This window comes from Schistocerca gregaria, chromosome 2 (genome assembly GCF_023897955.1).
Source record: "Schistocerca gregaria isolate iqSchGreg1 chromosome 2, iqSchGreg1.2, whole genome shotgun sequence".
NCBI lineage: Eukaryota > Metazoa > Arthropoda > Insecta > Orthoptera > Acrididae > Schistocerca > Schistocerca gregaria.
In genome coordinates this window covers 259,873,164-259,900,009 of record NC_064921.1, presented here as the reverse complement: position 1 = coordinate 259,900,009, position 26,846 = coordinate 259,873,164, and the positions used below count along the sequence as shown (strand labels likewise).

The 26,846-nt window shown below is 42.7% G+C and overlaps 2 protein-coding genes across 6 annotated transcripts in view; one reads left to right on the top strand and one right to left on the bottom strand.

Moving 5' to 3' along the window:
* LOC126336827 (RING finger protein 17) overlaps window positions 1-26,846 on the bottom strand; it is a 467,240-nt gene that overhangs the window by 317,245 nt on the left and 123,149 nt on the right. The gene's annotated exons all lie outside the window — the stretch shown is intronic.
* The window catches only part of LOC126336833 (translation initiation factor IF-2-like), a 70,694-nt gene continuing 51,513 nt past the window's right edge, over window positions 7,666-26,846 (top strand). Inside the window, exon 1 of the mRNA XM_050000907.1 lies at window positions 7,666-7,832. Coding sequence (XP_049856864.1) covers window positions 7,775-7,832 — 58 coding nt within the window. The 5' untranslated portion in view covers window positions 7,666-7,774. The remainder of the gene's footprint in view (window positions 7,833-26,846) is intronic.

Genomic DNA, 26,846 nt, shown 5'->3' with positions numbered 1-26,846 from the left:
AATGTAGGGTTTCGCAGGGATCGAATGAAGGATAGAGCCACGGGTCGTAACACATCTGAAATGTAACGTCCACTGTTCAAAAAGCCGTCAATGCGAACAAGAGGTGACCGAGACGTGTAACCAATGGAACCTCATACCATCACGCCAGGTGATACGACGTTATGGCGATGACGAATACACGCTTTCAATGTGCGTTCACGGCGACGTCGCCAAACACGGATGCGACCATCATGATGCTGTAAACAGAACCTGGATTCATCCGAAAAAAATGACGTTTTGCCATTCGTGCACCCAGGTTCGTCGTTGAGTACACCATCGCAGGCGCTCCTGTCTGTGATGCAGCGTCAAGAGTAACCGAGCCACGGTCTCCGAGGTAATAGTCTATGCTGCTGCGAACGTCGTCGTAACTGTTCGTGCAAATGGTTGTTGTCTGGCAAACGTCCCCACCTGTTGACTCAGGGATCGAGACGTGGTTGCACGATCCGTTACAGCCATGCGGATAAGATGCCTGTCATCTCGACTGCTAGTGATACGAGGCCGTTGGGATCAAGCACGGCATTTCGCATTATCCTCCTGAACCCACCGATTCCATACTCTGCTAACAGTCATTAGATCTCGACAAACGCGAGCAACAATGTCGCGATACGATAAACCGCAATCGCAATAGGCTACAATCCGACCTTTATCAAAGTCGGAGAAGTGATGGTACGCTTTTCTCCTCCATACACGAGGCTGCAGAACAACGTTTCACCAGGCAATGCCGGTCAACTGGTGTTTGCGTATGAGAAATCGGTTGGAAACTTTCCTCATGTCAGCACGTTGTAGGTGTCGCCACCGGCGCCAACCTTGTCCGAATGCTGTGAAAAGCTAATCATTTGCATATCACAGCATCTTCTTCCTGTAGGTTAAATTTCGGGTCTGTAGCACGTCATCTTCGTGGTGAAGCAATTTTAATGGCCAGCAGTGTACTAACTGCACATAAATGTGAGAAGGGAGCCTTTGTTTCTTTTCGCCTTCTGTTATGACACTGTGTTTCCTTCACGTCAATGTACGAACGGAGTACTTCTCGACCTGTGCACACCCATTTTTCCGAAACTAAGGAACAAATGGTTTACACAGGTTGGAAAGTCCTATGGTATTCTAAACAATGTACAAAACCTCAAAAGCTAGTTTCATAAAAGACAGTAGTTAGTCGACAACATTCTTCAGTTGCAAAATAACTATCGCGTAACCGTGAACATACAATGAAAGACTTAATGAACGTAGACTAACGTCAACCAACGGTGTTAGGAGGCACCTTGCCAGTTCCGCAACGTCATGAACTACTGAGGTTGTCACTGTGAATTTGTTGTTAAGACTAACGCTCTGATAAATTCGTCAAGTGACTTGCAGTTTCGAATTACATGAGATTTCAATGCAGTTAATCAGCAAATATCTGAATATTCTGCTACCCACACTGAAAGATAAAATGTAGCTCACAACCCGAGGTCCATCGTGAAAGTAGACGAAAGTTAATGGGTCACTTGAGATGCTGCGGCGGCTCAGGCTAGAAAGTACCGGCCATCTAAACCTTACGACGCGCCGTGTGGCATTAGAAAGTGACGAGCCTGAGTGTCCGACAGGATGGTCAGACGCTACGGGGAATATATGGACTGTCGACTGCCGGCGCGGCAATGGAAAGCATGCAGCAAGAGTTTATTATGCCCTAGTTTTATGGTCCCTAATTCTGCCTCCTTATATGGGCACTCCCACGTCTCTTATCGAGAGATTTAGTGGCAAACAGTACTAAACACGAGTGATCTTCAGTAATGTGATTTTTTTAAAAATTTAGCTTTAATTGGGAAGTAAGTCATAGTTCAAAGTACCCTCCTGCAAACCAAAAGATAGGATTTCACTCCTCCTCAACACTGTGGTCATCAGAAACTGCGAACAAGTTCAGACTAGCAAGTACAAGGTTATACAGTTGAATCTGTTGAGAGACGCAAATTGGGGACCACTGAAGTAGTGGTACATCAGTACACACTGGGAAGCTATGCACATGATGATTGATTTGTTTTTCTGTTATCCAGTTTGAGAAGCTGGCTAATCACATTTATTAATCACAATCAATGCGAGTACGTGGACAACTTGCAATCAACAAAGCAAGCCGATTACGTGTGCCACCTGTACGGATGTATTTACCGCACCTTATAAATATTTCCGTTAAAAAAATCTATTTTGGAGTATGGGTAAACTGACTGAAATTGCAATTTACAGACTTCCTTAATTATTTATACTGACACAGTTAACAAACTTCCATTATAGCCTAAGATTGAAAAGAATACAAGAACATGTTCATTCAACTGATAAAATTCTCACGGTCACTTTCTTCGAAGTTAGTAATAACTTCGAGACAAATGGGGTTCTAACTAGCGAACTTTTATTCTGGCGCTCTGATACGTAGAAAGTAGTGCGCTGATGGTGTGCTGGCTTCCAGCAACTAATGTTATTAGCAGGAGACTAAAGCAAATCCAGGCAGTGATTATTGTCTGCAAGACATACGACAGGTCATACTGGACCAGATGTCTAACAGCAATTACTCCGACTTAAGGTGATTACGTACGGTTAGAACCAGTCTTGCGCAGGAAGTAAAAGTGACTTGCATATTGAGTGGCAGCAAAGTGCCTCCTAACACAATGTAACAGTCCACTGACGTTATGCAAAACTCACCCTAGCAGTGTCCTTAGATTTGAGTGGCCATCTCAGATTCTTCTCTCGCCAACTGAACTATTCGCTTGCAAGTTTTCGTTCCTCTTGTATAACACCCTCTTTTCCCATACTAAAAGAAGCATACACCCCCCCCCCCCCCCAAAAAAAAAACCTAGTTTGTCGTCCTGACCAGGAGACGAAACAAGCGTCCCAACTTCCCATACAATGGTTTGAGGGGTTTCGACTGTGCTGGCCAAATAATCCCTGTGTTTACACCCCTCCCCCTCTTTTACATTATATCTCCAGGTACTAAATCAGCAATGGCTTATTAAAAAAACATAACAAGAATCACCTTACGTGATATATAAAACACTGAAAATCCTTATTGTATGGACAGAGAGAGATTTTAATCTCATTCCTCACCCTTTATTGCAACACTTTTGCTCAACAGGTCTAAATATTTTTACAATAATTTACATGCAGTATATATATCAGCCGATATAAAGAAATTCAAAGATTTTTACATGTTCGTATTTTTGACCAGAGCTTTGATTTCCACCTTTAAGGATAACACCCGGAGACCCAGTGAGGTGAGATATTTGTGGTACTATTATTCTCCTCTGTGTCAGTAAAAAATCACATACAATACGTACGTTTATCTGCAAGTGTACATGCCCTTACAAAAACTTCTACAAAATTATGTAAGTCATTGGTACTACTACCAAAGGAACAAGAGAAACCTGAGGTGGATCTCACACTGGTACTATTTAAAAAACTGGAGTGGATCTCAAGCCCAACACATCAATTGTGACAGTAAAAAAATGAAATGACTCTGAGCACTATGGGACTTAACATCTGAGGTCATCAGTCCCCTAGAACTTATAACTACTTAAACCTAACCAACCTAAGGACATTACACACATTCATTTCCGAGGCAGGATCAGAACCTGCGACCATACCAGTCGCGCGGTTCCGGACTGAGGCGCCTAGAACCGGTCGGCCACCGCGGCCGGCCTGTGACAATAAAAACTATAAACATAGCTAAATACATTATTACAAACAGGGAAACTTTTTGCATCCCCCCCCCCCCACTCTCTCTCTCCACCTCACATTCTATAACGCCTCGAACAGAGATAACAGCTGTTTAAACATTGTTACCTCATCGCATTTCCAAAAATGTTTTGTGTGGTTTGTTCATAAGAATTATTACACGTTTTCTCTTGGGTTGTTGACAAACGAGTTTAATACTTTCAACACTAACACAACAGATCACCACGGAGCTATTTAATAAAACACTTACAACATCTGATCTTGGGATTTCTTTATGACACTTATTAGAGGTTGTGCGTCAGTTTAATATTTTACGACGCATTGAAAATATTGGAATTTTAAGCTATTTAGGAATGAGGAACTGCTTTCGTGGAAAATAATTATTTAGCTATACACATTATAAATTAAATTCCCTGTTGCATTTTTCTGTCCGTATGTGAAGGTTACTCTCAGCAAATACTGCAGGGATTTTGATACAGTTATAGACAGACTGATTCACGAGGAAGGATTATGTATATCCATACATATGAGTCAGTCGCCCGGCAGAAGATAGTTTTTGCCACCACCCGTGAGAAACCATGACGTGTGGCTAATAACGTCTATTTAGCATGAAAATATCAAATGTTTGTTTCTGGTCACTCTAATCGCATCTGGAGAACATAATTAAAATGTAGTATGGTATCAGGTGTGCAGATTGCTATCGCTCATTCTCATCGCTTAAAAAGGGCGCTGAACAAACCTAAGATTCCATATTATGAACTTGACAATGGGCGGTGTTCTCTGAAATCGCATAAGCATCTTTTTATGACTAGCGAAATGAACAATTTTCTTGCAATTTATTTCTGATGGTCTCGCAATTGGCTGGTCTTTAATACCAATTAAGCTTTCTTTATGTCATTAGCATCACTCGTCGGGAACATATAGGAACCAGTTCACCAGACTAGCTTTTTGCTTCTATGTCAGTAAATGCACCGACAATCAGATTATAGTTACGGCAGAATTTTTGCACACACTTATCTGCGCTACAGTAGCTGGAGTAAATATTTTCTATCTACACAAATGTTATATGAATACTTTTTACGCCATAGTACTCCTTAACATTTACACAAATTATAGAATTTTATATCACAGTCTATACGTGCTCACATAGTAACTGCCATTTACTCTGTACGATATTTCATATGATTTTTGACATAGTGACATGGTTTGGTTTTAGGAACAGCTTAAATTTAGTATTTTTTGAAATAAGTAAATGTTCAGATATTGGTGTCGCGTAGTGTAATGATCCTACAGCTCTGCACACTTTAAATCAATGCGAAATGTGGGAGCGCGTACCGCACGCAAACTGGTATGAATTCACGCAGGAAAGTGGAGCGCAACAGCAAGCGAACAACAGCTGCGAAACGGCCGATCTTAACCTTGCTCGCTGCCCCCTACCGTTTCGACATGCGGATTTGGCGCTGCACGAAGGCTGTTTTATAGAGGACTTTCCCACTCTCCCCAAGTCAAAACAAATTCCTACAAAAATAGGATTATTGGAATATGTAACCTGGGATTCCACAATGAAAAAGCTTCATTTGTGCACAAGCTACATTTGAGACAGACTTTCACGTGATAGGATTTTGGTGTCATCACTGTGAACGACTATACAAAATCGTCAACTTCGAAGAGAGCCGTTGTTCTTTGACTCGTGGTATTTAAGCAACGCTGTCATAGTGAATCCGAAAAGGAAGGCTCTCTCTTTAAGCATAACAGCCCTTTAAACGCAGATCAACAGCAATGTTATGTGAAATAAAAGGCCCGCAAACAACATTTGTGCAGATAGAGATAACAAACTGAATTGACACCAGTGCAAACCACCGTGACTGAACATTTATAGGTCTCACTAAGTGATTCAATTGTCAGGTGCTGCATTTGCTGACACAGTATCAAAAATTTTGTAGGTGGGCTGATATTAAGTTTATGATCAATGGAAACCGCTAAAGAAAAAAGGAAGGAAGGGAAATTAAAAAGAGTTCAGCGTAGTGTCGCCATCAAGGACATTAGAGATGTATAACTACCACGAACTGGAAAAGGACGGAACAAGATAGTGACTGATCTTTTTTTTTAAAAAAAAAAAATTCTGCAGAAAATTTAAATCAATACAACAAGATGGGGACTTGAGCCCCGCTCCTCCTAAATCACAGTCCAGTGTCTTAATCGCTGTACCATCTCGTTTGGTTGGAGGACACTGAAGGATCGCACCACACAGCAACTGGATATGAGACAAGATTTAATTGCTATGAACTGTGAATCTTGCACGCGTCTACTGAGCGTTCATAAACAACACAAAACTTTCGGAAGTAATGCAGAGGCACAAATTTTTCAGAACCTGTAAACTAAAGTTTTTTCGAATAGAGTTCAAAATTAATCAAATATGTGACGGATGCACTTCCTTTTTTTTAATACATTGCCGACGGCTAGAACGTTAACTAGCATTTTTCTTGGCGTTAGTTATTAATTTCTCTGGGCTACAACAGCTTGCAGTTTGCTGTTGCCATTAGAACGGACAAATCCGGCGTAAGCCATGGCGTTAAATTTTCCAAGGTATGCGTCTGGAGATCGCAAAGTGCAAATGAATGCAGATTTACTCAAGTTATTTCTCCTTGCGACTAGTTTTTAATTTTCAAATGCTATTCCTCAATACTAAACGACATAACTTATTGGATAATATGGCTACAGTACACTCCGAACGCCAACTATACATTCACTCCTCTTGCTGACAGAACCGAATTTGCTCTAGGATTTGATATTATATTACAAAATCCTTCCTTCATGTTAAAATGTTTGTGTCTTATCAGAATTAATTGGTGTAAAAAGTTCTAGCCGAGGATTGAGCGACGGACCTCTGGATTTGTACTGTGCAATCCAGTCACATAACCACACGTTATACGCCTAACGAAGGCTAAAATGGTCAAAGATCGGTTTGTGGGGCGCTCAACTGCGCGGTTATCAGCGCAATTATCAAAGCTGAAGCTTTCTGTGAGTATTAATTGCAAACAAAATGTGTGTGGCAGATATTTCTAGAACACAGATTATCCAAGGGCGGTTAAGGCGGTGCTGGTCCCCTTCAATTTGCAACAGTATTCACTTTTACTCTGATATAGGAAGGCCGCGATAATCCGGCACTCTGTAGTCCTGCAGAGCTGATAGCCCGGCAGGCATAAGAATTTTCCTTTATTTTTAGCTCGGTGCGCCTGGCTGTGCAACCCGACGACTTCGAAAAACGTCTGCATCTAGTAATAAACTGGGTGTGTTTTCAAAAGTAGTTCATTGTAGTTAATTGACCAAAATGTAGCTATCGAAGAAGAGCTGTTTGCCGATGTGATATTGCAAACTGTTTTCAGCGCACTGGCGGCACCAGAAACTACGAGTGATGAAGAAGAAACGCCTATTACTCACATTTCTTGCACTGGCAAACAGTTCCATTCTTCAGGAAGACAATAAAGAGAACGTCCCACTGTCGTTGGAAACTTAACGATACAATTTGTTAGTTGTGTAATTAGATGCGAAAGACACTCACCTTAAGTGGTTAAGAAAAATTGCGTAAACTTAAATCACGGTGAACAGGGCGATGTGAAGCCTGACTGTAGCGAAATATGATTGCAGTGTATTAGCCACTGCATAATGTAGCTCGGTGCGGAATTCAATCTCACTGGCAAAGGGTATCTCTTCTTAGCGAGATTCAAAAACAACCTAATAGCCTAGAACGTCTGTATTTAAGGTTGAACGCAATAAGCCGAGTTGAATACAGTCTATGCGGCCAGAAGGTGGACCGGACCTCCGGACAGCTCCGACCGGAGCCAGACGGGAGTGGGGTTCGATTTCACTTTCACAGCAAGGTAAGGCAAGGCAGGACAAGGCAACGCAAGCCAAGGCGGGGCGGGTGAGGCTACGAGCAGCTGACGCCGGCTCGGCCGGACTCGGCCAGTGAGTGAGTGTCTGTTGGGAAGGCGGCTGGAGCTTGCACGCAGCCACAACTCAGTCCCCGCCGGCCATGTACGGACGCGGCCTCTGGTTACAATTGGCCGCGCTGCTCGCGGCCGCCGCCTTGGGTGAGTACGATGCTCTCACTGCGCGGCTGTGTCGGCATGCACTACTGTCAACAACCTTCCGACAGGGCCACTCGCGATTTACGAGCCTAAAATGATTCACGAACAGATACAGCAACCATCTCTGCTGCATACGTCTCTTTACCAACTAATGTCACCAGTTTAACTTAATTTCATCTGAGGATACAACCTGATATTTACGAGTATTCCTTTCGTTTGTTAACGGTCAGTCACTGGAGTAAGTTTGAAACATCGTATACGATTCTTCAAGTGTTTCCTTTTTAACATTATTGTTTCTGCCAAGCACCTACAGAGAATTCAGTTATATATATATATTCATGGAGTTCTCAATAGTTTATGTACGTTAATGTCTTTGTGTTACCTCCTCGCAAATTCTCGCATAATCGGATCATTTAGTGTGCTAGTGATGTTGTTAGATAATGTAGAATAGATATTCACTGTCATTGCCACACTCCCAAAATTATGTGTATTCTAGTACAACATTCGCTCCTAGTGTGCTATGTTCACAAACCAATTAAAAGATACACGAACTTTAAAGCATATAAGTATAGAGTTAGTTTAATCAAGTGGCGGTGCAGAGAGGAATCATAAGTTATTTCAAAAGTTAATTACAAGCCAGTCACCTGAAGATCTATCGCTTTCCTCAATAATTCTAGAGGCAAGAACAAATGGAAACTCTCAACACTTTTGAATTCAATATCTGCTCGTTTCTGAAATTAAGCCGGACACGCAAAAGCCTCTCACTCTTCCCTGTTATCCACAGGACAAGGCTGCTAATACTTCCCTGGTAACGTCTTAAGTATAGCATGTACTAAATACTCTCAGTTTACCATTGGGAAAACTATCACTGAAACTAGCTGCACTACCGAGAAACGGACTAAATAGATTTGTCTGAGGAAAAGAAGCATCTGTAAAGTGACTAGTGGACTAACATATAGGAGAGCAGAGGAGGCAATGTCTAAAGCCTATTTGCCTATCATATCGATGCACATCTGAGTAGTTACACTGTTTTCTCCCATAGTAAATAAATCTAGATTTTTCATGCTGAAGTGATTTCTTGCGCGAAGTCCTCCAACCACACACTTAGATGCCGCCGTGTTCCAATCCATTGCTGAGCCACACTCGCTGACGTCCTTGAAAAATATTCCCAGCTGCAGCAGCAACCAAACCCCGCTGTATAACTCGTGTGTTATGATGAACCCAGTGACTTGTGTTCAGTCTGTACGAACTTGTAAATTTACCATATCACCTAAAAAGGGATAGAATACCACATTCCGGCAGTCTGATTAAGAGTAACTTAGCAACAAAGAATAACGTAGTATCTTCTGAACAAAGTGGCAAAATACAGTTACTTACGCAAGAGTGGAACAATGTCGAAAATTGAACATGGCACATCAGGTGTTACAAAGCACTGAAGAAAATAATAAGGATTCTTGTCGCGCGGTAAGCGTCGTATATTTAGCAAATTAGTACTATTATCTAGAGGAAGGAAGGCATTTTAAGTGCTTACCGTCATGTCCTCACCAAGGTTATTAGAAACAGAACTACGTATCAGTTACAGAAAAAGGACTAATAGCTGAAGGAAACTGTCAATGGCCTTGTTGAAGGCTCCATCCCAAACACCTCATGCAGTGGCTTAGGAAAATAGTGATCTGAAGGAGACTTGAACCTCACTTCTCTTTAAGTACGAGTCTAGTTTCTAAATCACTATATCACACATCAAGGCGTTTATTTAACGAAATGGTTATGATGGTAGCCAATGACTACGGTCTGCAATTTATAAATACTAGGGCCGATACCGCTACAGAAGTACAGAAACAAAATGTTTACCGGATTACAAGAGCAAGTGAAGGTCTGTAACATCATTACGATTAGTATACACTTGTTCCGATGGCTAAGTTATGTCAAGATTGTTGTAATCTTATTTTAATAAAATATTAACGGTTACTATGTCAATGAGTTCTACTTTTAAGATCTTCATATCATTTTAGATCCAGGGGCAGGTTATATTGTACAGGCAGAAGGGAGAAAATTGCTGAAACTGAAACGATGAAGGACAAATTGCCACTTCAAAAAACCGCTGCAGAGTAGAAAGCACGCAGAATGAGGCTATCGTGTAGTTTTCGGCATCTCTCAGAACCATGTCTTAGTTGCAATTAATAAGGTAATGCATTTGCAGTTCCCGACAAAGACGGATTTTTTCTTTCGTACTACGAACAACGGACGTCCGGTTGTGTAGCGGGTAGATGAAGATGCGAGAAAGAGATATGGGGGGTGGGAGGGCAGGAGTCGTCACGAGAAAAACACTCTTAGTACCTTATTTTTATACAGGGTGTTACAAAAAGATACGGCCAAACTTTCAGGAAACATTTCTCACACACAAATAAAGAAAAGATGTTATGTGGACATGTGTCCGGAAACGCTTAATTTCCATGTTAGAGCTAATTTTAGTTTCGTCAGTATGTACTGTACTTCCTCGATTCACCGCCAGTTGGCCCAATTGAAGGAAGGTGGTGATGACTTCGGTGCTTGTGTTGACATGCGACTCATTGCTTTAAGTTTGGGCAGGCACTGTTGGTGATGTCTTGATTGGGCCCCATGTTTTTCCACCGATGCTCAATGGAGCACGTTATCATGATTTCATACGGGATACTCTACCAGTGCTGCTAGAACATGTGCCTTTACAAGTACGACACAACAAGTGGTTCATGCACGATGGAGCTCCTGCACATTTCAGTCGAAGTGTTCGTACGCTTCTCAACAACAGATTCGGTGACCGATCGATTGGTAGAGGCGGACCAATTCCATGGCCCCCACGCTCTCCTGACCTCAACCCTCTTGACTTTCATTTGTGGGGGCATTTGAAAGCTCTGGTCTACGCAACCCCGGTACCAAATGTAGAGACTCTTCCTGCTCGTATTGTGGACGGCTGTGATACAATACGCCATTCTCCAGGGCTGCATCAGCGCATCAGGGATTCCATGCGACGGAGGGTGGATGCATGTATCCTCGCTGAAGGAGGACATTTTGAACATTTCCTGTAACAAAGTGTTTGAAGTCACGCTGGTACGTTCTGTTGCTGTGTGTTTCCATTCCATGATTAATGTGATTTGAAGAAAAGTAATAAAATGAGCTCTAACATGGAAAGTAAGCATTTCCGGACACATGTCCACATAACATATTTTCTTTCTTTGTGTGTGAGGAATGTTTCCTGAAAGTCTGGCCGCACCTTTTTGTAACACCCTGTATATGTTTACAAAAATCAAAATGGCAAAATGGCAAAATAACGTAATTAAGGAGACTAGTAATTTGATATTTCGGAGCACTATTTGTGAATGTAAAACAACTGCAGTTTCACTGTATGTCTTGCACCACACACCAGGCAATATATACGTTCTTGAAAATATTCGTAAATGTTATCTGTTAAATAACTGAATGGTTATTTTAAGTGGATAACATATAGTATACAAGTTTCCATACTACGTTATTCCATCAGTTTGAATTCTACATTTTCGAAGTAGGTGATTTGTACCTCTGAAGAGGCCTCTATTTTATGAGCGATCTTCTGTTCAGTTACAACTATTTTCGTATTTTGGTTCCGAACAAAAATCTCGTCTGCGTTTTTAGATATTAGCAGTTAATATGAGATTTCGTGGGAGTGATGAGGAAGGAGGACGGTGAGAGGGGGGCGATCTTACATGTCACCATGAGACAAACTCAGGAACTACCAATTAGCAGCCAGTATATACTAGAACACTTTGAACTTCATTCAAGCTTCGGATGCCTAATTTGTGCATTACCGCTTTGTATCACAAATTATCGGTGGGTTGTAAATGCATTCATTCTGATACAATTTTCTTTACGGAATTTTACGATTTAGCTACAAAAAGAAAATGGTACAAATGTAACAAAATGCAAAGGGATGAGTATAAATACACCAAAATATTTTGTATTTTGAATATGGTACAAAAAATATCTACTTATTAACGACGTTGAAAAACGTTGGCGCCGGCCGCGGTGGCCGTGCGGTTCTGGCGCTGCAGTCCGGAACCGCGAGGCTGCTATGGTCGCAGGTTCGAATCCTGCCTCGGGCATGGGTGTGTGTGTGTGATGTCCTTAGGTTAGTTAGGTTTAAGTAGTTCTAAGTTCTAGGGGACTTATCACCTAAGATGTTGAGTCTCATAGCGCTCAGAGCCATTTGAACCAAAAACGTTGGCTTGACCGCTCAAAGCCAGCTGGAAAGACTGTAGAGAAAAGAATTTTCACTTCCAAATACAGTAACATCTGCAAAAGCCGGAAACCGAGTGAAAGGAGATTACGCATGATCAAATCCAGGCTATCACTGATTTCAGGCCACGATTTTAGAAATTCTGATAGCAGCACGTGGGAGTTTCCACGTTGCACCAAATATTTGAAACCAGTGATCAAACACAGTTTTTTTAACCTTAATCATTTGAGTCATATCACGTTCCCGACCTACAATATAGAGCCCATTTCAGTCACACACTTCCCCTTGGTCTTGAAACTTTCACAAATATTGATGTATTCTTCTATGTGTAATGGGCAACACCCTGAAGAAATGTAGTTCTTATACGCGGAATCTGCGTTCGTATATAAGTTAGTCAGTTTTACAGTTTTGGTTATCTGATTGGAAACTATTGTCGAGAAATAGATGTAATTACTAGAAAAGCTGTCTTACTCGGCCTGGTCTACTCGTATATGGAAGCACGTTTAGTGATTATCTGACAGCTTTCTGATTAAGTTCTACGGAGCTGTTGGGGATCACAAGAAAAAGTTATGCGCCTACAGTCTTTAGTACATCAGCCCCCCACCCTTACGAAAAAAGAAGAAAACAATGAAAAAAAGGCTGGCGCCTCCTTGTATGGTAGAACTTACACTTTTCTCTGTTCATTTTCGCGAAAACGGCTGGTGCAGGCATGGGTTTCTTCTGTTATGCGGTTGTCGCTTAGCCTTCCCCTTCTGCTGTCAAGGATTCATCGATCGGAACTGTCTGCAGAAACGTCGGTCTCCACGTTGGAGTGCGATATTGTGCACCCAATAAGGAGTGAACCATCATTTGTGTAGGTAAGTTTGAGCCGCTCTACTGAGAACGTCTCTTTCCTATTCTGAAATTGTGATTTCTGAGAATGAGATTTTGACTCTGCAGCGGAGTGTGCGCTGATATGAAACTTCCTGGCAGATTAAAACTGTGTGCCCGACCGAGACTCGAACTCGGGACCTTTGCCTTTCGCGGGCAAGTGCTCTACCAACTGAGCTACCGAAGCACGACTCACGTCCGGTACTCACAGCTTTACTTCTGCCAGGAGGCAGGTAGGAGACGGATACTGGCAGAAGTAAAGCTGTGAGTACCGGACGTGAGTCGTGCTTCGATAGCTCAGTTGGTAGAGCACTTGCCCGCGAAAGGAAAAGGTCCCGAGTTCGAGTCTCGGTCGGGCACAGAGTTTTAATCTGCCAGGAAGTTTCATTGTGATTTTTTCTTGCGATTACCTTGTGGGGTCCTGAGTGCGGCGAAACGAGTCACACGTGGGACGTCTTTGTGCACGAACACTCTCTGAACTCCATGCCTGACAGGTAAGCTGAATGTGCCTCCTTCTGATGCTCAGTTGTGCGACCTGTGACCACAGCTCAGTGCCAACCGACTGTGCGGATGCTGGCATTATTACTTCTCCTGGGCCCTCAGCAGCACGCAATAAATCAGTGCGCGGTAAATCAAAATAACATTATCCACTGAACACAGCAGCGACCCTACGATGTCCGCATGTATATGCGAAAATCTTGCCGACGGCATCGAGAAGTGAGCAATAGGTGCTAAGACATGCCTGGCATTCTTATTTTACTGGCACGTCACATATGCACGTGCCCATGCGCGACAATCTTTTTGCACTCCGGGTTGCACGACTTTGGCTTAAACTAACTTGGCAGTGGGTCGGCTTCGTGGGTGCGTTAGGTTATGCAGTGCGTCGAAAACTTCACGACGATATTGTTTTGGTATTTACGGTCGCTGCTTCCCTTTCGCTGCGGCACACCAAATCACGGGGTGACACACATTTGAGTTGCAACGCTGCTCCTGTATAAGACAGCCCAAAAGAGGATCGTCTTGTTACTCCGTCCCATGAATGGAGTTCAAACTGGCACACTTCCGACACAGGCAGTCTGCGACCATGTTGCCTTTTCCTGCTATTAGACGAACATCAGCTGTGAACTGTGCTATATTCTGGACCTACCTCCACTAACGCTGTGAACTGATGAGGTCTGTGTCTCGCTCGAAGATTGCAAATTATTGATAATTACGTAAATAGCAACCAACTCGAGGCCAACAGCACTACATTTTTGCTGCTGTTGAATCAAGTTCTTAGAGAAAAATGTGTTCGGCTGCCACTTGCCATTAACTTATTTCACAGCTGCTACCACTGCTACTTTAGTCGCATCTACATTAGCGCCGAAGGGGCGCCCTGCCTTGGGTGTCCCATCAGCGCTGCCAGTGATGTTTCTTTACATAATGGAAAACTGTTTCAGCGACTGGACTGTTTCCTGTAGTACTTTTGCCGGCATTAACGCTGTGAATGGCTCTTGGGAGGCAGTTAGTTTACGCTAGTGACGTCGCTAGTAGTTCAGCACCACTGGAGGTTGCTATTATCCACATAAAATAACTGTTCCGTTACTTGACAACATTTATTTGTGCCCGCATAAAACAAATCAGAAGCGAGAGTAAACAACGTAACCATGCAGACTGCTGCAAAGATTTTAATAAGGTCAGCGATGTGGGATATGGATTAGTGTTGTCTCCAGAACTCCTCCAATTGACTAATTATTTAAGTCCCCGAAAACAGGAATACTGTATTATGTTTCTTATCTATTTTTTTGTTCGCCATCTTAGTGGCGGAATATCAGAATACGACGCGATGGAAAGAAACAGATAAAATAGAAAGTCCGGGAAGACTTTATAGTTATAGTTTTGCAATGTTAGTACAAACTTATCCAAGAAGTACGATCATAAACAGATGATTAGACAGTTATCGTCTGGAACTGCTGGAAAAAAGAATCCGTTGTTAACTTAGTAAATCTTGAAAAACTGCATAAGGTGTAACAAGAAATGTTCTCTCTCTCTCTCTCTCTCTCTCTCTCTCTCTCTCTCTCTCTCTCTCTCTCACACACACACACACACACACACACACACACACACACACACACAGAGAGAGAGAGAGAGCGCGCGCGTGTGCTATAAGGAATAATCCTCGATTTGCGTCTCTGGTTTTGTATAGAAGGGAATTATTACCTATTAACAAGGTAACAGTGTGTGACGCACATCTGATGTACGGTGTTTCTGTGATTGTATAAAGTTTTTGGGTTCTAGACATCACATACGGGTCGACAATTATTGAACTAAGTGAAAAAATGTAAATTAGTTACAAACTATGACGTGCACAAACTTTATTCAACATGTCACTACAGATATTCGGATTTAGGTTACGACATCTTCGATATGCCTGTCGTCATTGGCGATGATGTGGCGTCGAAGAATAGCGAAGTTCTGCATGACCCACGGCAGCGTCGGAACACCGATGCTGTAGACGACTTCCTGAATGGCTGTTTTCAGCTCAACTATGGTTTTGGTGTTATTGCTGTACACCTTGTCTTTAATATTGACCCACAAAAAGGAGTCGCATGTGTTCTTGTCCAGAGAATATGGCGCCCAATCGAGGCCCATGCCAGTGGCCTCTGGGTACCCCAGAGCCAGAATGCGGTCCACAAAGAGCTCCTCCAGAACATCAAACACTCTCCTGCTTCGATGGGGTCAAGCTCCGTATTGCATGAACTACATCTTGTCGAAATCAGGGTCACTTTGATAATGCGGATGAAATCATTTTCAAAAATCTTCACTTACCGTTTGGTTATCACCGTGCCATCATGGAACATCGCACCGATTATTCAGTGACTACATTGCACTCCACACAGTCACCCGTTACGAATGAAGAGACTTCATGATCGCGAAATATGGATTCAGAGTCCCCGAAACATGCCAATTTTGCTTATTGACGAACCCATCGAAATGAAAGTGGGTTTCGTCGCTAAGCCACACCATACAATGAAGCCATCATACCCCGCAGCCAACCGAGCAGTTTGAAAGCCCTACGCAAACCGTTCAGAAGTTATGGCGATTTTATTTCATATAATTCAATAATTGTCACCTAGCACATAACTTTTGAAAATTAATGGTATTACAGTTTTAACTATTTACAGAAAGTGCAGCAGGAAGCCGGATACTCCCAAACAATCATAACAGCACTCAGCTCCAACTGTATGAACAAATACTAGTAGATATGTATTAATATGTACATTTGTTAGAGGGTTAAAATGGTTCGAATGGCTCTGAGCACTATGGGACTTGACATATGTGCTCATCAGTCCCCTAGAACTTAGAACTACTTAAACCTAACTAACCTAAGGACATCACACACATCAATGCCCGAGGCAGAATTCGAACCTGCGACCGTAGCGGTCACGCGGTTCCAGACTGAAGCGCCTAGAACCGCACGGCCACTCCGGCCGGCTGTTATAGGGTGAAACATGTCGTATTACAATAAGAATTGTTTATATTGTTAGTAAGAGTGTTGTATTTAAGTTGATGGATGGGCATGTGTGCTTCAAAACGCCAATTTAAAAAACTGAAATCGGCTGTGTCACTTTACATGTCATTAAGCTGGCCGGCAGTGTGGCGTCCCTGACTGACGAAAGACGGTGAGAGTGGGCCGTTCTGAAGGACGCGCAGGAGAAAGAACCAGGAACTGGAGCACAAAGGACCCTGTGACGTAACTGCAAGCGTTTCCGCGCGCGCAAATACACTGTTACACCGCCAACACGGCAACAGCTATTCAACGAAGTGCGTGTCTTTTAACAAAGCTATTACAGGGAAACAAAGTTCATTTGAACAGGTAATACGTGCAAGCACATTGGGATAAAGAGCAGATTAAGGGTAGATTTGCTATGGCATACAAGAACAGCAGACCAGGCATTAAGATTTCAGGGAGTTGAAGACGAGCAGAAATTATAGGGGCAAACTAAGATCAGAGTATGAAAACACATTATAGACGCAGGTAATCAATATTGCTTTCATTAACCCGAAAGTTGACTTGATCACTACAGTGCTTCACTAGGCATGTTTCTATTCGATGTGGTATGCTGCTGCCTTCCTTCGATAACTGAACTGACTTGCCCATCTGGTTATGAGAGTGGTAGTGGGGGGTCATAGTTTCTTTTTCGCATTAACAAACATTGCCAAAGTTAGAAAGTGACAGAGAAAACTCCTAGGACTGACCAAGGATCTAACCAGAGACCTTTGGAACCTCAGAGTGACTCTTCGGCACCGACAATTACTGAGAATAATGTGGTAATTCGACAACCCTAGACTGAATATACAAGGATAATCCAATCCCTTCGTAGTTCAAACTACACAATAACGAAAGGATTACGGGATCCACCACCTCTTGCTAGTAACAAATGCAGCTTTTTACCCGTCAGAAATATGATTACAAAACTATGTAGTGTAAGAGACTGAAACGTAAAACAATTCTGTATGTAAAGATAAACCGGATACACACTTACAGCAAACATCTATCTATAAGAATCTGATTTAAACTGCAGAAACGAGATCCTCGCCCAATGTTAAAAGCGCACATGTAGGAGAAATCCAAAATGTATAATTGCTCAGAATCTTACAGAAGAAACTGATGCTCTTAAAAGAAAATTTAACGTCGCATTGGTTTCCATAAAATATATAGCGGCGTATAGCATTTTTACAGGCGAATAGTACTGTACTTAAAATTTTAGTGTGAGTAGTTCGCTTCATAATCTGTCGTTTTTCATATTAGGTACATTGTGCTGTCAGGTACTCCATATCAGCGACCTCCGTAGTCATTAGCATCGTGGGAGAGCAGAATGGGGTGCTCCGCGGAACTCACGGACTTTGAACGTGGTCAGGTGATTGGGTGTCATACGTCTGTACGCGAGGTTTCCACACTCCTAAACATCCCTAGGTCCACTGTTTCCGGTGTGATAGTGAAGTGGAAACGTGACGGGACACAACCGCACGAAAGCGTACAGGCCGTCCTCGTCTGTTGACTGACAAGAGACCGCCGACAGTTTAAGAGGGTCGTATTGTGTAATAAGCAGACATCTATCCAGACCATCACACAGGAATTCCAAACCCCATCAGGATCCACTGCAAGTGCTATTACAGTTAGGCGGGCGGTGAGAAAACTTTAATTTCATGGTCGAGCGGCTACTCATAAGCCACATATCACGCCGGTAAATGCCGAACGACGCCTCGCTTGGTGTAAGGAGCGTAAACATTGAACGATTGAACAGTGGAAAAACGCAGCAGTAAAATTCGGAGGCGATGGTGTTATGGTGTGGTCGTGTTTTTCATGGAGGGGTTGCACCCCTTGTTGTTTTCGTGGCACTATCACAGCACAGGCCTACATTGATGTTTTAAGCACCTTCTTGCTTCCCACTTCTGAAGAGCAATTTTCAGATAGCGATTGCATCTTTCAACACGATCGAGCACATCTTCATAATGCACGATCTGTGGCGGAGTGGTTACACGACAATAACATCCCTGTAATGTTCTGGCCTGCACAGGGTCCTAACCTGAATACTACAGAAAACCTTTGGGATGTTTTGAAACGCCGACTTCGTGCCAAGCCTCATCTACCGACATCGATACCTCTCCTAAAAAAATTGGCTCTGAGCAATATGGGACTTAACATCTATGGTCATCAGTCCCCTAGGACTTAGAACTACTTAAACCTAACTAACCTAAGGACAGCACACAACACCCAGTCATCACGAGGCAGAGAAAATTCCTGACCCCTACCTCTCCTCAATGAAGCACTCCGTCAACGATGGACTGCCATTCCCCAAGAAAGCTTCCAGCACCTGTATGCCTGCGACAGTGAAAGCTGTCATCAAGGCTAAGGGTGGGCCAACACCATATTGAATTCCAGCATTACCGATGGAGGACGCCACGAACTTTTAAGTCATTTTCAACCAGGTGTCCGGATAATTTTGATCACTTAGTGTAGGTTTTTGCTTCTCGTAATCACTTTGAAAAGCCACATACGATTTGCTGCTGAAGCTTGCCCTGTCCAAAACTGCACTGCTCAGTCCCCAATCGCCATGACACAGACGACACATTACCTTAAACTTTCTTTTATGGAAAGCATTAATGATTGGAGTCGACTGGAAGCGGATTTGAATTTCTCACGCAGTCCAAGTATATTCTTAGGTCATCATTCGATAAAGGGCAGGAAATATGACACAGTACATCCATCCTGCGTTTTGAAAGCGAGTCTTCCAGTCACGGACCCCGTGTTCTGTCACCCATGTACATATGCACCAATTCCTGTTCCTGCATCTTTTTACTTACATATAAATTTATGCAGTATTTTCTTCAGCATGCCAGAGTAAAGTTGAATCCTAATTATGATGTCACATGTAATCGATAAATGGTACAGTGTGGAGAGAGAGAGAGAGAGAGAGAGAGAGAGAGAGAGAGAGAGAGAGAGAGAGAGAGAGAGAGAGAGAGATATGGAAATTTATTCTCCCGTCATTTCCTTTGAGGAGACAAGCGTCAGAAAATATTACATTTCTATTTTTTTCCGTCTGTACTACAATGACTGTTCTTTGTTTGACTTTCTTGCACCGGAATTCTCGAATGATTTAAAAGTCACCCTTCTGATTGTACATCTGTAGGTTTAGGGATTTACACAGATTTGTCAACATTAGATGATAGGGTCTGCTTCTTGGACACTTATCCGTTTCTTACTGTATTACTGGCATTACCCGATGAACAGTTCAGCGATATCCATCGTCCATGACCTTTAACCTTTGAGACTGGAACATGAGGAGTTATACAATGGGAGCGCGGTAGAGAGCAGATGCTTCAGCTGTAACGATAGCCAGCTTCGTCCCAAAATAACACACAGCAACCTCTGAGATAAATAAAATTCATACATGGTCATCACAGTAAGAACCTTAATGAACCACGAGCAGTTTAAAGATAATCAGAAATTATAGATAAAGACAAGTGCCAACACAGGCCAGCGGTTGACTAGGGACCAGTAATGGCAAAGTTTTACTATGTATGGTGGGCGACGTGCTTCAGTGAGCGCGGGACGCCAAGCTGGGAAGGCAGTCTACCAGTTGCGTACCCCGGACACGCACGTTCTACGCTTGCTACATCAAGGACTTGCTCAGCAACGCGATTTCTCTTACAAGACGGGAAACGCTGACCTGCGCAGTGGCAACTCGGCAAATCGTTTAAAATCACACATGTCGCTCATAGGAAAAGGTTTCCTATTGTAGTCGCGGAAAGGTTTCTGATCTTCAGCAGAGAAACGTGTTACATCTACACATTTTAGTATTCGGCCTATTAATGAATGAATCGGCTCGGAGCCGATAGAATCGAAAGAATAACATAATAGCAGACGCGGGTGTTTCAATCAATAGATGGAAAAGTCATATTGAGAGTGTAAGATTTTAAACCTGATCCCTTAATTCTTAAAACACGCTGCAAAAGGCCCTACTTAAACTTTACACTAGCTTCGCATATCGTCGTTCTGGTCCAACCATTATAAATGGAATAATTCTTGTAAAAGCGATTAAATTCAAAGTATTGCTCTACTTATATTTTTACACAAATGGAGGGTGACCTCATATACCCTCCTATAGTCTTTGTGTATGTACCGTTTGTGCTCCGTGTCACATTCTCTCGCTGCAACATTTCAGAGAAGCATCTACCGTTCCATTTGTCTTTAGGTAAACTGCAAAAACACACTTCAAATTTGTAATAGTACCTATTGCATTAAACTTCCAGGCTGCAGACAACACTTTCTTACCTACGCATAATACTTTCATAGGTCTACATTAGCATTCCAAAAAGTAAATAAGAAAGAAGAAGAGTATGTTTAGTTCATATCCCAATTCCTATCTATACTTAAATTCTGGGCACAATGAAACGATTTGAGAAAATATATGGGAAAGTCTGTGGCGCTCAATCCGTGAATGAAATTCTAGCCAGATTGCATGTACACTATCTGCTCAGAAGTATCCCGACGTATCTTAGTGGACATTAATGTGAGGTGTCTACCCTTTGCCTTTATGACGGCTTGAACTCTGTTGGGGGCTACTTTCAATGAGGTGTTTGAATGTATATGGAGGAATGGCAGGCTATTTCTCCTCCAGAGGCGAAACCAAAGAAGTTAGCGATATTGGACGCTGGGGTCGGGAGCGAAGTCGACGTTGTAACTCACTTCACAAGCGTTCCATTAAATTCAGGTTGGGACTCTGGACAGGCCATTCCACTTCGGGTATGTTATTGTCCACAAACCATTGCCTCACAGACGCTGCTTAATAACCGAGTCAACTATCACGCTGATACAATCATAATCTCCGAATAGTTCCTCTACTATACCCAGTATACAATATTGTAAAATGTATTCACATCTTTCGCATTTAGAGTTTTCTTAAGAGCAATAAGGGGGCAACACACTAACCACGGAATACACTCCTACACCGTAACACCGCCTCCTCAATAATTCACTGTTGGTACAACACATGATGGCAGAGAACGTTCACGAAGCATTCGCCAAACCCAAACCTTCCATCGGACTGTCACAGGGTATAGCGTGACTCAACACTTTAAATCACTAGTTTCCAGTCGTCCACTGTCCAGAAGCGTCACTCTTTACGACACCTCAAGCACCGCTTAGCAATGAATACGGAAATGTATGGCTGACGAGTTGATAGACCATTGCACTTCATTATTTTTACCTCCATACACATAGGCATTGTGCTACGTGGAATGCTAGTAGCACCTTCCTTCCGCTGATTTCATGCTATTTTTTACAGCCGGCCGCGGTGGCCGAGCGGGTCTAGGCGCTTCAGTCCGCAACCGCGACTGCTGCGGTCGCAGGTTCGAATCTGGCCTCGGGCATGGATGTGTTTAATGCCCTTAAGTTACTTAGGTTTAAGTAATTCTAAGTTCTAGGGAACTGATGACCTCAGATGGTAAGTCCCATAGAGATCAGAGCCATTTGAACCATTTTTTTACAACCACCCTCCGCAATGCTCGACTGTCCCTGTCCGACAGTACGTGAAGTCTGCCTGATCTTTGTTTAGCTGTGGGTGTTGCTTCCAGTTTACAATCACATCGCGAACAGTTGTCTTGGACAGCTTTGGACGGGTTGCAACATCCCTGATGGATGCGTTTCTCAATTGAGATCCAATGGCTAGTCCACGTTCTAAGCAACTGATCTCACCTGACCGACCTATTCTGCTGTTACTGCTTCTCTATTGACAAGTTCGCACGATACTAACAACACTTTAATCCCCGTTTCTTTTTATACTGATGCGTCTACCTTTCGTGACATCTGCTGCTCAATTCCGCACAGCAAGGAGTGTCTGGATACTTTGGACTAGACAGTATAGAGTGCGGAATTGTTACTCAGTTAGAGGATGAGACTCGCTAACGTACACCATGCACTAATACGACAATGGATAAATGACAAGTAATACAACGAACAACTGTCAAAAATATTCTCCATATAAAAAGGTTGTACCTGAACCGTATTTCACAGAAACTTTATAACAATCCCGCCATTCAGTGACGAAAAGCACGTACGTAGTGTGTTTACTTATTCTCTCACAGTCGGTTGGGACTATGAGAATACGGGACGCCACTTTATTATTATTTCCCTCACGAAAGAATTTAACGTAAATACTTGCCTATAACAATGAGTGAAGAATGGTTCACCGCAAATAAGAATTAAAGGTAGCAAATTTGTTCCCTTTTTAAAATGTCTTCTAGTAAAGTGCGACAGCACGTAAAAGACGTTATATCTGAGTCAGTAGCTCAGCACAGTTTACATCTATTATCACCCTAATATGCGCTATTATGGGAGTAGTCGAATTTTGCATCCTGCTAATTTAAAAACCCAGATCAGAAACATGACTAACGATGCTAAAAACGACGCTAAGCGATTAATTAGTCGAGCTAAAAATTACACAAACTTCCAATGAATAATAGTATATATATTACAGTGGACGTGGAACCCTTTGGAGAGACTGGAACGAGGAAAAATAACCATTCTTACTCAGGTCTAAATTCCAGACCTCCAGGGCCGGAGACCAGTTCGACAACCACGGCGATCGGTTACAACATTTTTAAAAAGTTAAATTCCACACAGACAAGGGATCAGAGAGGAAAAAATGAGCTACAGCTTTGTTTTGTTCATGTTGTCACTCTATATGGGTTTCATTAAGCAGTACGAGTTTCCACAATAATTCATAGGGAGTACATGTTACTGACTTATTAATATTCGCAACAGCATTTATTAATATAGAGAGATGACAACATGTTTCATCATTTACTTCGGATACTTAAACGGACAGAAGATAATTCGGACACATCTTACGCACACTCTAGGATTCATTACTGTATTCTATTTCTTAACGAAGAATTAATTTCACGCCTCATTCCTGGAAGATTCCATACAATATACGTTCTAACTTAGTGAAACTAGAGATTTATACCGCAGTATGGCCGAAATAAATGTAGATCTAAAAGATCGAAAGGTAAATTTTGACGTGATTAACAGCAGATTGCTGTTATATTGGTCTCTAGCAATTGCGAACTACCTTTCTTGTACAAAATATGAACTCTAACAATGTTTTAAGTCACTTTTAAGTTACCACCGTCATTTATAAACGGCACAGCAAATTCACAATAACGTACATCGTTTTGAATTCAGAAAAGTAATCAATGTTTTCTACGCGAATCAGCTCTTACTTCGGTTTGCTGCTGGTTTGCCGCTTGTGGGGTACTGCGACCAAATGGTTCAAATGGCTCTAAGCACTATGGAACTTAACATCTAAGGTCATCAGTGCCCTAGACTTAGAACTACTTAAACCTAAAGACATAACACACATCCATGCCCGAGACAGGATTCGAACTTGTGATCGTAGCAGCAGCGCGGTTCCAGACCGAAGCGCCTAGAACAGCTCGGCCATACTGTGACCAACAACGTTTCAAACAGCTAACATGTGTCTGCCACTATTTGCACTGGGCATGAGGGAAGAAGTAGGTAAGTGAATCCCAAACATTACTTTCACTTTCCTTGAAGACCTTGTATGAGGTAGAGTTTCGGTACGCGTGTAAACAGAAGTGAGACTTCCAACTGTCATCGTTCCTGTGCTTATAGTCCACTAATTATGCAAGTGAAATTTCAACAAGAAATATCAAAGTCAGAGAAATTGTATGAACGAATACGGACAAAATAGGTGGTGTGATAGATGGAATGCTATTTTAACGTCTTACATATGCTGAGGTTAGTAAGGTCAGAAGACCGGTTCGCGCGGAAATGGAAGGTAATTTTAGCCTTCAGTGATTTAAGGAAACGGCGGGGAGAAAATCTGGATGGCCGGACGGAGATTTGAAACTCTTGCCTTCGCCTCAACGAATGTGTAAGCACACCCAGTAACCGCGTATGACAGTCTAGTTTTAAGGCTATGCATTACAAATCTGTAAGGAAATTTACTTGCAACCAATAACGATATAAGTGCAGTGGCCACATTTCCGCGTTCGAACAGTTGTCAAGTTGGATTACTTGTGCTGAAGATGATTTCTTACACAACTTGTGGAAAATGACATAGGGTCGCTTAGTTTTGACGGCGTTGGGACACAACACCACTAATTGCAAGATCGATGAATACACGTTTTCTGTGTCCTGATCTTAAAGGGAGCAGAGAGGTGTATTTCACATGATTATTGTTCTCTGAGGAAATTAACACAATGTTCTCGTAGAATACAAAACTATTTACAGCAATAAAAATGTTTCGTTACACTGATCCTCCTCGATGGGAGTCCACGTCAGCACGTTGCTTCCGTGATTCGGGAGGCACGCCGCAGATGATCCATTGCGCCCGGTGGATAAAGACCAGAATCGGTGTATCGGCCAGCCTGCATGTGGTTTTCAGGCAGTTTCCCCACGTCTCATTACGTGCATATCGGGCTGCTACCCACGCCTCGCCTCCGTTATACAGATCGCATTCATTTGCGAAACGTTCTCGCACTTTCACATGTGATACCACTCGACACAAACGGGTGGAATACACGAACTCTGTCCAGAGAGGGCCACTAACACTGTCAAATCCAGATTAACATGCCGACACCGAGAAAATACGGGATAAGGCCGGGATAAAGATTATGTTTTACTAGACTATGCACATCTCGCCGGGCAGATTGCTTCCACTGCTGCCAAATAAATATTCAGCAGTTTCTTCTTGTGACTGTCTCAAAATTCTTCCCTTTAAATACGTGTTTTCCACAGACCAAAATGCAGCATTCTTTTCGAGTTTTGGTACTAGATTTTGTTCCATGAAGATTTAAATACACGGTCGCGCAATTCTTGCAGTTTCATCCAGTAGATAATTAGGGTTGACAGCGAGAGTACGCGATCTGGGTAGCCATGACCCAGTTGCTGATCCGCAGCCGCTCGCATCGTGACAAGCTACGTGGCGACTGCATACATTCTGGTTGCACGCTGGTACGGGCTTACCAATACAGTACTGAAGCCCCTGGGATGATATTACGGAGTGAATAGAAAACCGTTCGAATTTTTATTATTGTGTACCGGAAATAACCAGAAATTGGAAAAATACCTGCCAAATGCAAAGATAATGACCTATAAGTCTTATTACCTGTCAATTTTTACCCTATGGATCAGAATGTTGGATAAAGAAAGATCTGAGCAGAATACAAGCAACACAGATGCGCTTTCTACAAGGGATCTGGCTAAGACAAGAAGGGACAGAATTCGGAACGAAACAATACGAAACAACCTGCAGATCAAACCCAACCTGCAGATCAAGCTCCTAAAAGAAACTATGGAGAGTAATAGGCTTAAATGGTTTGGCCTCATTAAAAGAATGGGACCAGGAAGAGTTATAAGAAGAGCCCTAGAATGGACATAGCCTGGACGAAGACCAACTGGAAGACCACGAACAAGATAGAGAGACTAGGTGAAGGATTACGCTAAATGATATGCTGTGGGGAACAACGAGAAGCTTGGACGAGGCTCTGTGAACGACCTGCATGAGCAGAAACGATTCAGGGAGGGGGAGGGGGGGGGAGGAGGAGGAGGAGGAGGAGGAGGAGGAGGAGGAGGACGACAGATGGAGTAGAACCACAAATCAATGGAAGAGAATTCTTTCAGCTTAAATTGTTGCTTTACAATAGGATTAATGGTAGTGTGTTGAATGATATGCTATATCGAACAAAATTATAATTGGCACCAACATAATATGCCACAATGCAGATTTTTTTTTTTGTCTTCTGAGAACAAAGTAATCAGTCACATTGGTTGAAATAATGTCAAAGTCTACAATGGCTTCAAACTAGAATTTATCTACAGATGGTAACTGAGTTATATACAGGGCTATTACAAATGATTGAAGTGATTTCATAAATTCGCTGTAGCTCCATTCATTGACATATGGTCACGACACACTACAGATATGTAGAAAAACTCAAAGTTTTGTTCGGCTGAAGCCGCACTTCAGGTTTCTGCCGCAAGAGCGCTCGAGAGCGCAGTGAGACAAAATGGCGACAGGAGCCGAAAAAGCGTATGTCGAGCTTGAAATGCACTCACATCAGTCAGTCGTAACAGTGCAACGACACTACAAGACGAAGTTCAACAAAGATCCCCCAACTGCTAACACCATTCGGCGATGGTAAGCGCAGTTTAAAGCTTCTGGATGCCTCTGTAAGGGAAAATCAACGGGTCGGCCTGCAGTGAGCGAAGAACCGGTTGAACGCGTGCGGGCAAGTTTCACGCGTAGCCCGCGGAAGTCGACGAATAAAGCAAGCAGGGTAAACGTACCACAGCCGACGGTTTGGAAAATCTTACGGAAAAGGCT